Source organism: Eleutherodactylus coqui, chromosome 5 (assembly GCF_035609145.1).
Source record: "Eleutherodactylus coqui strain aEleCoq1 chromosome 5, aEleCoq1.hap1, whole genome shotgun sequence".
NCBI lineage: Eukaryota > Metazoa > Chordata > Amphibia > Anura > Eleutherodactylidae > Eleutherodactylus > Eleutherodactylus coqui.
The window spans coordinates 237442678-237457921 of NC_089841.1; the positions used below are offsets into that span (position 1 = coordinate 237442678).

Sequence of the window (15244 nt, forward strand, 5' to 3'; positions counted from 1 at the left end):
ATCCGAGCGTGCTCGCTCATCTCTATTCCAGATGTGTCCTTTTTCCTGTGCAATTACACAGTGTTTCATGCATCTCCATTGACTTCTGTGGGGACTTTTAGTGCACAAATGAGAAGGAAAATAGAGCATACTGCGGTTTTTTTTTTACGCGATCGAAAAGAGCAGGAAAAATACGGAAATGTGAACAAACCAATTAAAATCAATGGCTTCTATTCACTGCTTATTGCATGAAAATGTTATGTGTACAAATACGCCCGTGTGACTCCGGCTATCTCCTATTTGCTTCTATCAGAGTTGTAGAAACAGCAACAGCAGACTGCTTAACTGTTTCCAAAAGTCCTGGCCATCACAGTCACCCGGAATGGGTTCCGTGGGCCAATATTCGAGTGAGGTACAGATGAATATGCTGTAGTCCCATATCCCGTGGGTATGCCACAAAAGTCTAATATGGGAATATCCCTTTAAGGCCCAAAGTAGGTGGGTTTTTAAGGCGTAAACTGACAACATTCTGACTATCTGCAAGCATTACTTGAGGGAGTTTAGGGCTCATTATTCACTGTTTTATCATTGAGCTCAATGTACTGTATAAAGAGACTCACACTAATCAGGACATATAAAGTGCCTCCACTGATATAAGTTGGAAAAGTGTATAAATTACAAAAAAATTTTAATTTGAGGGTGACTTCACATGCAGGTTTTTATAGCGGTTATTTTGAACCAAACCAGATGTGGATTCAGTGGGAAGACATAAGAGATAAGTTCTTGCTTTATATTTCTCATATCAACATAGGAAATATAAAGGAAGAACAAGAACTTCTTCATGCATAATCATAGAATGGTAGAATTGGAAGGGACCCCCAGGGTCATCGGGTCCATCCCCCTGCTCAGTGCAGGATTCACTAAATCATCCCAGATAGATGTCTGTTCAGCCTTTGTTTGAAGACTTCCATTAAGGAGAACTCATAACCTCCCATGGCAACCTGTTCCACTTATTGATCACCCTAGAATCATAGACTGTTATAGTTGGAAGGGTCCTCCAGGGTCATCTGGTCCAGCCCCCTGCTCAGTGCAGGATCACTAAATCATCCCAGACAGATTTTTGTGCTTTGTGCAGCCTCTGTTTGAACACTTCCATTGAACCTCCTGTGGATCATGTTGGATCTACTGCTGGCTTTAGATTTAAAAAACTGCCACAAAAACCCACACGTGAAGTCCCCCTTAAATTTAATTTTTTTCTCATTTCTAATTTTCTTTTCTAATTTATGAAGTGACTCTAAAAAACAAAACTGTGTGAAATCACCCAAAGGGCCTATATCACCCAGCTGCATGCTCACAGCAAGTAGTCTCAGACGTCAGCTGGACCCCAAGCAAATCAGTAGGCAGGCGATTCAGACACGCAAGCATAGCATGGCCTATTCTCATCCATCAACGAGAATATGATGTGGAATGTGTGGGGCTCCGCCAATCTCAAATGTTCGTCCAATGTTCTTTGCGTTCAACAAAGAAACCGGCCACGGCCGTCTGAATAAGCCTTATTCATATCTAAGGCCCATTTACATACAGTATATGACATATCTCCCTATTTTTTCGATATGGTCCTCCCTCTGTTACTGCGCATGTGTATGATCAGATGACAGTAAGGAGTACGGATAGAGGCGGCCTCGCTGTTGAAGCGACATTTTATGCATTTTCTTACCTGATGCATTTTTGATCGTTTTTCTCTGGGGCAGATAAAAGATCATGTTTTCTGGATCCTGATCTGCAGTGATGTTCTCCTCACTCGGAAAGCAGCCGAAGAGCTAAAAAATACACAAGAGCAGGCTTTCAGGGCTCCTTCACACCGATGCATGCGTATTCGCGCACGCCTTCCTGCCGCATGCCGAATAAGTTCCAGATGTGTTGTTTCTCCAACGGTATTCCACAGCGTATCGCGCACCTCCCTGCATATAGCGTGCGTATTTGCACACCCCTATTGACTTCTATGGTGACCTTTGGTGCGCAAATGCTCGGAAAAGTATAGCGTGCTGCGTCTTTTGTTTTTTTTTTTGAACAACCAGAATGTGCAAAATACAGAAATATGAATGAACCCATTGAGATCTATGGTTTCTATTGTCTGCGTATTGGGTATGCAAAGATGCCCGTGTGGCGCTGGCCTAAGGCCATCGTTTGATGGGGTAAGCACATTAAGGCACGCGTCTGCGCTGTGTATTTGCGTGATGCGCGCTGTTTTTGCGCACACCTGTGCATGTTTTACTGTATTCTTTGTGTGCGCATGTGTGTTTGCATGCGCAAAAAAGCACATAAACACACTAACATTGATTGCAATGGGCAATTAGAGTAATTAGTTCAATATGCGCTATGTTCCTGCACACATATGCAGTAAAACAGCATGCTGGGTATTTCTTTCCTGCAAACAAAGAGCGCACGCAAAATATGCGCAGATGAACAAACCCATTGAAATCAATCGGTTTTATTCACTGTGTATTACAAGCAAAACTTTTTTATGCGCAATATGCTGCACAAATACGTTCATGTGAGTCCGCCCAAAGGCCTGGATTGTAGTTCAGGGGCCCCTGAACATGTCCCCCAGTGCTGGGTATAGTGGGGTTGTCACTAATATCAGCAGCAAGATGATTTTACTAATAATGGGGATACATGAGTACTATTCATGGGACCACCAGTGAGCGGCGTCAGAAAGGGCTGGCTGATGATCGTTGGGCGGCTGAACTACAAGTCCATTTATGCACGTAAGCATACCCCCTTTTGTTTAGGAGGGGCTACTTATTGAATATCTGTCATGGTGGAAAGAAAGCCTTCCCTGATTGGGTCTATATTATTAAAGTTCTTCAATTTGTAAAGAGGCTTCATATCTGCGCCAGCCCCGATCCAGCACAAAATGCTGGAAGTAACAGTGCTGCAGGCCGGGCTTTTGTCTTTTGGATATAAGCCACATAGCTGAGCAGGAACTGAAGGGACCCCATTATAATCAATGTGTTCCGTTTAGCACTGTTCAGTTCCAACATAAGATGGACCCGTTTGGCCAGGGGATCCCCCTTTCTTGCTCCCCAAACAGAGCAGGAAAATGGAACCCCCGCTGCAGCCTGAGAGTAAAGAAGAATAGAATCGCAGTTCATCATGGTCTGAAAAAGCATTCAACTTCAATATAGTTTGACTATAATTTCACATTAGCATAGGCGGGCTCCAGTTATCTGCTCTGTTCGGAGAGCACGAAAGGGCAATCATGGACTGAACGGCTCGATCTTGTGATGGAACTGAATAGCACCGAACGGACCTAATTGACTATAATAGAGTCCCACCACTTTTTCTTGTGGTATTTTGTGCTGGATCTGTGATGGAACCTCTGATTGGAGGATCCAACACAGATGTGAAACCACCCTAACATATGGCCATTTTGATTGATCATATATAGAGGTGGGACAAGTTCTGTTGGTGCTCATGGTGATGATTTCAGCAGTTCCCCTACATGCACATATACACATCTTCTTGCTCACTGAAGTTCAGCATGATCATTGCCAGATGGACATTTGTGACATCCATACACTGTACACACACAACACTGCCTGCTTCACCTAGCCCTTTTCCCACCCTCATCATATATATTAATATATCTTTCTTAGTTGTGTCATTGGTGGACAGGCTGCTACTAGGAGTTGGATACCTAGCCAAAATTGTAAGCTTCACCTACAAAGGCTGTACCGCTTCTGCAAACCCTAAGCTAATGAGTTTTAACTTTGTGTCCAGAGCCATAGGAGGCAGACTGAGTCATAGGAGGCAGACCAGAGCCATAGGAGGCAGACCGGAGTCATAGGAGGCGGACCGGAGTCATAGGAGGCAGACCGGAGTCATAGGAGGCAGACCGGAGCCATAGAAGGCAGACCAGAGCCATAGAAGGCAGACCAGAGCCATAGAAGGCAGACCGGAGCCATAGAAGGCAGATCTGTCTGCTTTTATTATTCAAGTTTGGGTTTTTTGGGGTGGGGGGAAGTAGAGATGATGTAGTCTTCCTGATTGTTCCCAAATGGGGAATGTGGATACAATCATGCTGCTCCATTCTCCAAGAAGTCAGAGGAATAGAGCAGCCCAGCTCCTCTGTTACCTGCCAGCCATGTGTCTCTCATCATTGTTGCTTGCCCACCTCCAGTCATTTCTCTCTTCTGCTGGATAGTCTTATGCTCTGTAGTCATGTCACATAGCTCGCTTCTTTGAAGCAACCACATGGTCCAGCTGAGGGACCAAAATTTCATCCCAGACTCCATTGTGGCCTACTAGGCTGCACGGTTCCCCTCATTCTTTGAAAGTATCACACACAATCGTGGCATCAAATCTTTGCCTCAGTTCCATGCAGCCTGGTGGCTCCATTGTGGCCTACTAGGCAGCGCTTTTTTAGAATGCTGGACAGGAATGTTTTTTTTTACCTTCCTTCTATGTCCACAGGACGGGAATACTCTGCCCTTCTCCTTTTTGATGCATAAGAAGGGTATAAGAGAAAGGTGAAAGCACACCCCGCCATGTTATTTTTAGCAATGCTGGAGTACCTCTTCCATCTACCTTCCACTGGTGATGCAAACCTATTTCCACATCTAAGGCTCTATGATTCCTCTCCTGTGACCCACAGACAATAACTAAGAACATATTGCAACATAGTGTTACTTCTCTGTTATTGCACTGAGACACAGTAACCGCCACCGTAGTCGGAATAACTGTGGTATTGCAGATCATCCTCTCTTGCTAGATGGTGTAACTGACATTGCTATGCAGTCATTGTGAGTATCAGACAGCCATATTACCTCCTTCCATAACTGAGTTATGGCAAATTGCCCTGTTTTGCAAGATGTTGTATTTGACTGCTTTTTGGTAGCACTACGTGAAATGCAAATACTAGATGACCTACTCTTTCAGTGGCTGGCCTTCCAGTAGCTGAATCGCTGTGTTTGTTGGCGTGACTGTTGAAATCTCAATCCTGAAATCTTGTGCTCTTTTTAAAGGAGTTTCCTCAACTGTGGTGAAGTTCGGAGAAGTGTTCCTATCTTGTATTTTCTCCAGCAAGGGTTAGGCCTGGGCTTGGCCTTAGTTTACTCCAGGGCCCAGTCTGAACATTCTACATACTCCTGCAGCAACCTTTGATCTCTGAGACTGAAGTACAGATCTTGCTCCAAGGGTTTGCCCAACCAGCTACCCTTATCATCTCCCCAAAACTCCTTGGGACTTCCACTTAGACTTTGCACCTTGCAGTCATCTTAAAATCTCTGCTTGAGTGCTCTGCTTCTCCCCAGTAGATAGCTTTTTCTTGGGTGGCAGTCACTTCCATCCAGTTGGCAGTTTTCTCCTGTGCTTCGCTAAGACCAGATCCTCTGACTAGTGCCCTCCTTCCAGCCAAAGGGTGGCCCTTTCCATCGCAGAAAATACCCTCTACACCACCGATATGTTATTTCAGCTCTTCAAATCTGTCACAATCAGCCTTCTTCTGCAGGTCTGATGCCCTCATCATCACCCTCGGCTACTTTCATGGGATTGATTGGGATGACCATTTGTAATTTTCTTCCCTAGAGGTAAGACTCTTCCTTTCCAACTCATGGTTCATTTCAGCACAGCTGTGGGGGTCTGTTGGGCAGCACACTATTGGCCTCTTCTATACACACTTTTGCATCCTTGGGTGCTTCTCCTTGTCCAAAGGTTCTGCAAGCATTGGACTAGTCAACTTTTTAGGGTATGATTTTTATTGTCCCTCCACCAGGGACTGTTTTAGGACATTCTATGGTCTTCTGTATCCCCCAATGATATGAATGAGAAAAAAGAATTTTTCATGAGGGACCTTTCACACAGGATGGAATTAGTCCGTTTGGACATTTCTGGGTCACAAAGTGGTCCCCATAGGGCTTGAATTCTACACCTGTCAAATCTGCACATCTTTACTTCAAAACCGCAAGATTAAATTCTTCAGCAGGAAGCTTTTCTGCTCGATGTCTTGTGGAATTATTGCTGAGGATTTCCAACATGTAGGAGATGTAATTCCGCAATAAAGTCTGCGTAAAAACAATGCAAAAAGTTCTACAAGACGTTCTGCAGATAAAAACTAAACAGAATCCACACAAATTGACAAAGTCCTCATATATGCAGTGTCTTGCGCCCAATTCTATCCCATGTGAAAGGTCCCCAAGTCACCTGCAAAATCCTTCTTCTCACTCGGTTCATCAGTGGGGGGCTCAGCTACCATCTAGTTATTTTTTAATTGTTTTGATTGTTTTACTGGATGGGTTTTCAGTTCTTACCCATCCAAGACTTTTGTTCTAGTTTTACCGTTTACACGCCCTTGGCCTCTTCTAGTTGCTTGCGTAAAAACGGATTAGTTCAGTGTTTGCAGGAGGGGTATAGGTTCTGTAGAAGATGACACTTTTGGCTCAGTGCCCCCCTCCTAGTGGCAGCATCATATACCTATAGTCTTGTGTGTACCCCAAAGTACAAAACAAGAAAGGGATTTTACTCTTTTTTACCTCCCCGATTCAGCTTTTTTCAGAATATAGAAACATATTTACTTGCCTCCGTCCACTCAGTTGGAGCGTCTGCATGATTAGTAATCTTCCTATAATAATCCTTAATCTCTGGAGGCTTCACAAGATGTCCAAAAAGGGTTGTAACAATGTTATAAAATTGACTATAGCTGATGATTTCTAGGGAAAAAAACAGAAAATAGAGGAACATAATAACATAGCATTATTTATAAAAGGAGACCAACTTTTCAAATATAGCAAGTTGACAGCAGAAAACGACACCTGGTCCATGTAGTCCGCCCTCATAATATGTTCCTCTTATGACAGATACACTATATGCTTATCCCAGGCATTCTTGCATTCACTTAGGCCGCCTGCAGACGAGCAGGTCGGATCCGGCAGCGAGAATTCTCACCGCGGGACCCGACCTGAGAGCCTGCAGGGACGAGCGCGTACTCACCCGCGCCTGGCGGCCCCGGCTCTGTCATGTGCCGGATGCGGCGCAGCCGGCGGCCGGGTGAGTGCGTGCCCCGCACAAAAATAGGACATGCCGCGGTTTGTTTGCCACGTGAGATTTCGCGCGGCCAAACCGCGGCCGTCTGCATAGGAGTGCGTATTGTAATGCACTCCTATGCAAACTTTCAGTGGTGGAAATCCCGCGGGAAATACCACCGCGGGATTTCCGCCCGTGTGCAGGCGGCCTTAAATGTTAAACAGCTATTCCAGTTGTGAAGCAAATTTTCAAAAATTACATATATGAAGGGTGTTTTCATCATGTTTGCGCCCAACAGGTTATGGGTATACATCACATAGGATTTTCTTCTTATCCTGTCCTCTGATATTTCCCCACATCACTATTTTCCACGATGGCCGCCGCACCCTGTTGACATGCAACTTCAAACTACATTTATCACAATGTCCTGCTCTGCTTCCTTCTTGTGTGTGTCGCCCCCCAAGTGCCGCAATGCCAACAGGTGGTATCAGGGCAATCTGTGAATAAACACGTCTGTAGCGCCCAGAGACGGTTATGGTTAATAGAGACATAAAATCCAAAGGAGAACCACATTACAAACTTTAATGACATTTGATTAGTATTCATTTGACTGCGACTTCACATGACCGGAATACGCCTTTAATCTTCCAACCACATCTGCTGAAACTTGTTCCAACTATTTTACTAAAAAGACTATTTTTAGTAAAATATTACAAACTTACGATGCTTATGACAATTTGCTGCACATTAGTTGAGTACAGGAAGTAAAGCACCTCAATACGGCCTCAGAGGAGTTCTTCACTCCATACTAAAGTCAGTGTGTTGCTGCGGACTGTATACTTACTTGTGATTACTGTGGGGTCTACACCTATTCCTGCTGGTGCCGCTTCTTTATGAGACTGTTTATATATTTTTTCATATTGTTTTCCCGTAATAGAAAACTGTATATTTGATTTAAAGCTGTTTGAACCTAATTATCCTTAATTTATCCACTTTTCAGTAAAGTACTGTTTACTTGGTAACCCTGTGTAAACCTTTCTATTCACTGCCTCATATTCCACACCTGTCACCTGTTTCACCCCAGGCCTTGCTTGTTTTTTACCTTCTACATATAACATGCTCATGGTATCTGCTTTCATGTTGCTTTCACGATTTTTTTCAGGAACATCTTAGATACTCCGATATACAAAGTTGTATGTGAAAGTGCACAAGTGTGTCCTATGGGCCAATCAGAGCACTGTATTCAGGAACATCCCAAAAAAACTTGGAAGAGTTGTTCACCACCTTCAAAGTTCAGACCTTCAAGACCTACCAGAAAACTAATGGAAGACATGTAGCTAAGGCTGGGTTCTCTATTACATTTCAGCCTTCGGTCGGAAGGCTACGTTGAGAGAATTTCCTGACATACCGTATACCTGCGATGGAAGGCTGTGACATATAGTGACATACATTTCCCATAGACTCCCATATTATAAAAAAAGGCAATTCAAAAGAGGTATACATATACCAAACTAAAGACACTTAAAGGGACACCATCATCCTGAACTGAGCAGGGGGTTGGACCAGATGACCTGGAGGTCCCTTCCAACTCTACAATTCTATGATCCTTTTTGAACCCCCATAAACTACGTTTTGGGGCTGAAAACAGAGGGAACGGGGAATCTAGGGAGGTGTTTTTTATATTCAAGGGCGCCCAATTCCGCCGTGAAGTCAACATGCGCCAGCGGCTTGACTCTTTCTGTACACAAGCTGCTGGCGCATGTTGACTTTACGCTGAAACAGGGTGTCCGCGAGTATGAAACATACCTCCCTGGACTCCCCGTTCCTTCACCTTTGAGCCCCCTAACGTAGTATATTGCACTCAAAGGTGATGATAATGTCCCGTTAGGTGAATGGCCTCATTGTGGGGTGGATACATTTGCGTGTATATGTGCCAAGAGTCATTTGCATCACATATGTTGAACATAGAGCTCTAATGTGGTGTGAAAAGAGCCGACATAAAGGCATAAAGGTCAGACCAAAAAAAAAAAAGAGAAAGGGGGCCAACAGTTTTTCCGAGCTAAGTCTATGGTGGGCTTTGTCTAGTATTAGCAGGTCATTAACTCAAATGAGGATGAGTTGGAATCCCAGCCAGCCTATGGCCACGAGTGGCATTGCTTATAGGCCACATCGAGCCATTTTTCTAGTTATTGCCAATCCCTTTTCATTGTATTCCTTCAGTGTGAATCCGGTTTGGTCTTCTGGCTTCTTTAGGATCGTCCTGTTATGTACAGAATACTCCAAGGCCATAAATATTCTGAGTAGTACCTCACCTTTTTGTTTCGCCTCAGTTCTGGACTTGTCTGGTTTGTTTTGGGCGACGATTAGTTTTACTATTCTCTGAAATTCTACCAAGGAAGCCTTGAAGTTGGCGCTGCCGAGGGGCTGAGGTGGTCTGTGGACGTTCGATGCCATTTTGTGTGTCAGTTTGCAGTTAGAGCGTCAGCTGTAGGTCTAGAAGCAAGCGTGATGTCACAATACACAGGCTGTTACCTGCTAATACAAGACTGCTTCGCTGGACCTAACTGCAGAGCATCAGATCTCAGGTTTTTCACAGTTGTCCTTAATTGTCATTACATGTCTTTTTACTGCTGTAAGGCTCATTTCACACAGGCGATTACGAGAAAATCGTGCCAAAATTGCATCCTTGTGCCCCCCATTTTTGGGCAGCAGCAATGCTTTTTTTTTTTAGAATAATCTCGGATCGCATCGCTGCCGCCCACGATAAAAATGCACAATTTTTTATTGCAAAAGTCAAAAGCAAGTTTGTTGCGTTGCGATAAAAATGAGGCTCTATAGGGAAACATGGGAGATAAAAAAATAAAATCGCACATCGCAGAAAGAGCACGCTGCGTTTTTTTGTTCTCTCAACATCGCCTCAGTGAAAACATCGCAGATGGGAAGGAAACCATTAACAATCATTGGTTTCATAATCTGCTTTTTTACCGACTCTCGCATCACGCAAAAATTGGGCGATTTTCTCACCCGTGTGAAGTTACCCTAAATCACTTGTTTTCACTAAAACTGTATCTTGTATACAGATTTATTTTACCTTTGAAGTTAACTTTTTCTGTGTCTTCAGGATATCTTAAACCGAGATGTCATTGGATTTTTTTTTATTGGAAGGGGGGGGGATTTCGTTCCTGGGGAAGGGGGGGGGGGGACTTCCTGCAAAACAAATGATCTAAATAAAGTATAATCTCTGTGTTATGAAATGTCCTGCAACTTTCTAATAAACCTTGTGGGGATTTACTAAGCAAATTGCACCAGTATTGCTGGGTTAGGCGTGTTTCACATGGACTACAAAATCGCAAGATTTTGTAGCGATGTGACATTGCTACAAAACACATGTATGTGAAGCCCGTGGCTTCCAATGGGCTCTTTCACATGAGATGTTTTGTAGCCTGAAAGAACCCATTGGAAACCATGGGCATTGGATTCATGCGTTTTGTAGCCCGTGTGAAAGAGGCCTAAGGCTGGTATCACACAAGGTGGTATTGCCTTAGACTTTCCGTGAAGGCTTTCTGCACTAAAATTCCACCTGCGACTTAAAACCCGGGATTAGCCAGCAAAGAGGACGAAATTTGCAAAAACCTTGTCCACCCGCGCTGAAATTGAAATGCCGCACGGGCGCCATGTCAATTCTTTCCTTATTTCCGTGGCAGCCTCTCTCTTCTCTATAGGGAGACATGGCCGCGGCGGAATGCATGTGGCAAAGCCGCTCCAAAACCTGCAGCAAAACCCAGCGGGTTTCGAAGCTGCATTTCTCCCACGGAAATCTTGCAATATTTCCGTGCTGTAATTTCGCTGGATTTCAGTCCCGCGTGAACCCAGCTTTAGGGTGTGTTCTCCCAGAGGGCATTTTGGTTGGCATTGCACTAAAATTCAGAGCATATTTTGCTCTTCGGGGTTGGATGATGATCGGCACTAAAATCTGCATCATTTGGTGTGAATTTTGATGATCTGCAGATTTTACCCCTTCAATTTCAGTAAACTTACCCCAAACCTGCTATGCGTGGACACATTCTTAGACTTTGTGGGGGGCATTTATTATCAGGGAAATTTTTGACATGTTTTCTGATAGCTTTTTTTTTTTCTTCTCCAATTTAAAGATGTGGCAAATGTATTCAATATTGCGCTATGTTGATACATTTGTTGCAGCTTTAACTATGTCCAGAGATGTTGAGTCACGTTGTACGTGTGGTGACAGGGAGACGTGTGATGGGTTTTATATATTCATGTCCCCTGGTTCCCGTGATGTCACCCATGTGCGCTGCACGGAAATCTGATTCGTTTTAGATGGTCATGCCCGTGTTCTTCCATAGACTTATATAGGAGTGCGTGCGCACGGGAGTCTGAAAGGATTCACCGGATGACATTCGCAAGAACCAGGGAGGGGGTGAGAATAAAAATACATCCCCCGTCTCCGTTACCTGCCCCAACAGCACCATAACCTAGTAGGGGGTGATTGATATCCCTGAAGTGTGGTTTAGGGTTACACTGCTACCGAAAGGAAATCTATCGGTCTAGTTAGGAAATATAAGTGATTGTGAATCAGTTAGGCCTCATTCACACGGCCGTATATGTAAAGCGCTGCACGGAGCATGTAACCGGCCTATGGGGTATCGGCGATGAGCCGGTTAGCGCTGCGTATGACAGCATATCTCACACACGTGGTCAGCCGCTCTGCCTCATTACAGATTTCTGTATGTATCATTGCCCATATGCAATGTATTGGGCTGTTGATGCGTGATACACAGTGAAATAGAGCAAGCTGCCATCTTTTTTCACGCGCATATCTGTTTACATGCTAATGTGAATGGAGCGATGAATATCTATGTACTTTCATTGACTCCATTCCCCTCGTATTACGAGGCCATGCATCGCTTGTGTAATACACGGTGAAATCGGGGTCGTGTGAATGAGCCCTTAAGGTGGTTTCACATCTGCACTGGGGATTTCACTTCCCTGTTCTGTTTGGGGAGCAGAGAAGGGGAATCCCAGCGGCTGAACAGATTTATCTCTGGACAGAACGGAACATCGCTGGATTGACCAATACCTATAATAGGGTGCACCCGCTTTCCGGTATTTTCAGACGCATTTGCGATGGAACCTCAGACTGGAACTTCCGATGCAGATGTGAAACCACCCTTACATGTTCCGGGTGTAAATGAAAGGGACAACATGTGCAACAGATAGACAACCTTCCCAAAAGAGAATGGCTTTGCAGATGGTGGCCGCAGACAAGTCCTCCCTCCTTACCCTTCCTGACTGATTCTTCTCTAGTCTTACTAGTGTCCTTGTCACTACTGGTAGCATGAGGTCCTACCTGCAGCCCAATCGGGTGGTCCTGCTCCTCCAGGACAGCACATCCCTACCTTCTGTTATAAGTAGGTTTACTATGTCTCCCTGGAGTTTCAAAAGGATATAATAGATAGCAGGCCGTTACATGAGGGGCCGGACGTGGCCGTAGAAGAGCATCAACCCAGCAGCAGGATCATCATCTGCTCTTTAGTGCAAGGAGGAACAGACCAGACTGTGAAACTCCATAAGGGTATAAGGGTCCGCCGTGCTGTAGTGAAACCTGTGCTAATTTTGCTCATTAACAGGGCTAATTGCACATGTGAATCCATGGCAAAAATTCATAGCTTAGCAGCGGATTTCTGCCACAGGAAAAATTGGCGGCATGGGCTTCCACCATGTGAACGTACTCTAATACATGAAGAAGCAACTGAGATGATAAAAACCTACTGAAAAATTTCCGACCATGTGTATGAAGATAATACTAGACATGGGTGGCAGTGGAAGAAGGCAAACAGACCACAAGGAGGTAGAAGCCAATTTTCCACATTTAAGGGGAAAAAATTCTTTCCCGACTCCAATCTGGCAGTTGGAATAATCCCCGGATCACCGACCCTTCTGCAGTAATAGTGATTATAACATATAATATTGTTACAATTCAAAAAAGACATCCAGGCCTCTCAAACTAGTTCTCCATCACTATGTCCTCGGGCACCGAGTTCCACGCTCTCACTGCTCTTACAGTAAAGAACCTCCTTCTATGTCCTTGTAGAAACCTTCTTTCCTCTAGACATAGAGGGCACCCCCTTTGGTATCGTCACAGTCCTGGGTATACAGATGATCCCCGACTTGCGAACAGGGTCCGTTCCAGGAACCTGTTCGCAAGTTGATTAGTTCGCAAGTCGAACAAATGGTTGGATGGAGGGGATCGCGGGTGGATCCGGCTCCATACAACGTTGGGTGCCGGCTGTTCTTACAGTGGGCACCCGGCGGCAGCAGTTCCGACGAGCCCCGCCGCTCGCCTGAACTGTTAACACTTTAAATACCGCTCTGACAGCGGTATTTAAAGTGTTAACAGTTCTGACGAGCGGCGCGGCTCGTGGGAACTGCTGCCGCCGGGATGCCCGCTGTAAGAAACAGTCTGCACCCGACGTTGAGGGGGCCCGTACAGCGTCCCACGATGAGATCGCGGGACGCTGTGTGGTTGCTAGGCAGCCGGGAGCCTCCTGAAAGGCCCCAGGGCTGCCTATACAGAATGCCCATCAAGCGCACGGCTTGATAGGCGCTCTGCATAGACAGCCCTAGGGCCTTTCAGGAGGCTCCCGGCTGCCTAGCAACCGCGATCTGACCGGACAGGCTTCCATCAGGCTTGATAGAAGCCTCTCCGGTCCCTGCACAGCATGATGTAATGCCATAGCATTACATCATACTGTGCAGGACAGATAGTTCGTATCTAGCGAAATTCGTAACTCGAATGTTCGCAAGTCGGGGACTATCTGTAAACAGATGATGGGAGAGATCTTAGTATTGTCCCCTGATATATTTATACATAGTTATTGGAGCGCCCCCTTGTTACAGTCCTGGGTATTCATAGATGATGGGAGGTCTCTATATTGTCCCCTAATATATTTATACATAGTTATTAGGCCGCCCCTCAGCTCTAGTGAATTTACTTTCTGAATCGAATGTTGTGTTCCGAGTCACTGGGGTATTTCTTTGTATGTAATAGTGTGAACGGTCACCATGAAATGTAATATTCTGTATAAAAGAATAAAACTACTAAAAACTGTATAAAACATTAGTGCAGTACAACAATTCACAACAAGCATAATAAAGTACACGTTTACACAGTGGCATGTTGTCTTTAATAGGTAGGAACGTCATCATCGTTGGGAAGGAAGCGGGTGCGTGCGCGCTGCCAGGTCTGGCGTGGTTGTTTGCGTGAGGTCATTAACAGATGAGAAGCGGATAGGCTGGAACGTCCTGCTGTTTATGTTACTAAAGTTGGCATGGCTTTGTGAGAAGTCCGGCTCCGGCTGCAGCGGCACAAACTCTGCCGCACTCCTTTTTGGGTGTAGTTCTCCTGTGCTGGGCATGGTGCCGGCGTCAAGCATCGTCTGGTGTGGAAAAGGCAAAAACAACGTTAAAAGTAGATCAAGGCATGCACCACCGCTGCACTAAACGTAGCGTCATACCGGATAAACCTACTGGTAATTATTTGTTGGACAGAAAACAAGGATGGGGACTATTACCCTACTGAATACACACATTGGCTGGATCTACCCCATTATATTCTCTATTATCTGATGAGCAGACTCACAGTAAATGGCCATGATAGTTAGTCTTTGTATATCTATACAGCACTATCATATTCTGTAGTATATCTGACAACCACCTTCATAGCAACGATGTAGCAAACCATAAAGCATTCTCAGTGAGCAGGAGAAATGCAGATATAGTGTGAACTGAGTGTATCATAGGGGCAGACTATATGAGCTTATAGTGTCTGAGGGATATACGATAGATACGGGAGGCGAGGGGTTGCATATGCATCTGGGAAGCTGTAGTTGAGGAGAAACCATAGCCCTATAAGCTTGATGAGAGACAAAGCTTTGTGGGGGTTTGAGGAGTGGTGGAAGGTATAAGCAGGGCAATTCCAGAGAAGACGTGACCAGTATCTATCTTCGGATCTAGTCCATTCAGCATGAGGAAGAACCCCGAGTAGGTTGGAAAGCTTGCTATAACATCATGTATTTTTGTTAGCCAATAAAAGGTATCATATCTACAAGTTTACACAGTATCACAGTACAAAGTAAACTCTGGAGTTCTTTCACTCTGAACTTTGGGGATTTGGAAAAAGAAAAAAAAATGTCTTTGTTGCACCTAGCAACTAATCATAATA

The 15244-nt window shown here is 44.8% G+C and overlaps 2 protein-coding genes across 3 annotated transcripts in view; both read right to left on the reverse strand.

Annotated features, from left to right (window-relative positions):
• WDR64 (WD repeat domain 64) overlaps positions 1-9456 on the reverse strand; it is a 56457-nt gene extending 47001 nt beyond the window's left edge. The window contains exons 1-3 of the mRNA XM_066605021.1: positions 9315-9456; positions 6559-6689; positions 1697-1799 (exon numbers count right to left, since the gene is read on the reverse strand). Coding sequence (XP_066461118.1) covers positions 1697-1799; positions 6559-6689; positions 9315-9456 — 376 coding nt within the window. The remainder of the gene's footprint in view (positions 1-1696; positions 1800-6558; positions 6690-9314) is intronic.
• Positions 9457-14183: 4727 nt separating this feature from the next.
• CCDC171 (coiled-coil domain containing 171) overlaps positions 14184-15244 on the reverse strand; it is a 58954-nt gene continuing 57893 nt past the window's right edge. For both annotated transcript variants that reach the window (XM_066604364.1, XM_066604363.1), the window contains exon 25: positions 14184-14459. In XM_066604364.1, the coding sequence (XP_066460461.1) occupies positions 14226-14459 (234 nt within the window). In that variant the 3' untranslated portion in view covers positions 14184-14225. The remainder of the gene's footprint in view (positions 14460-15244) is intronic.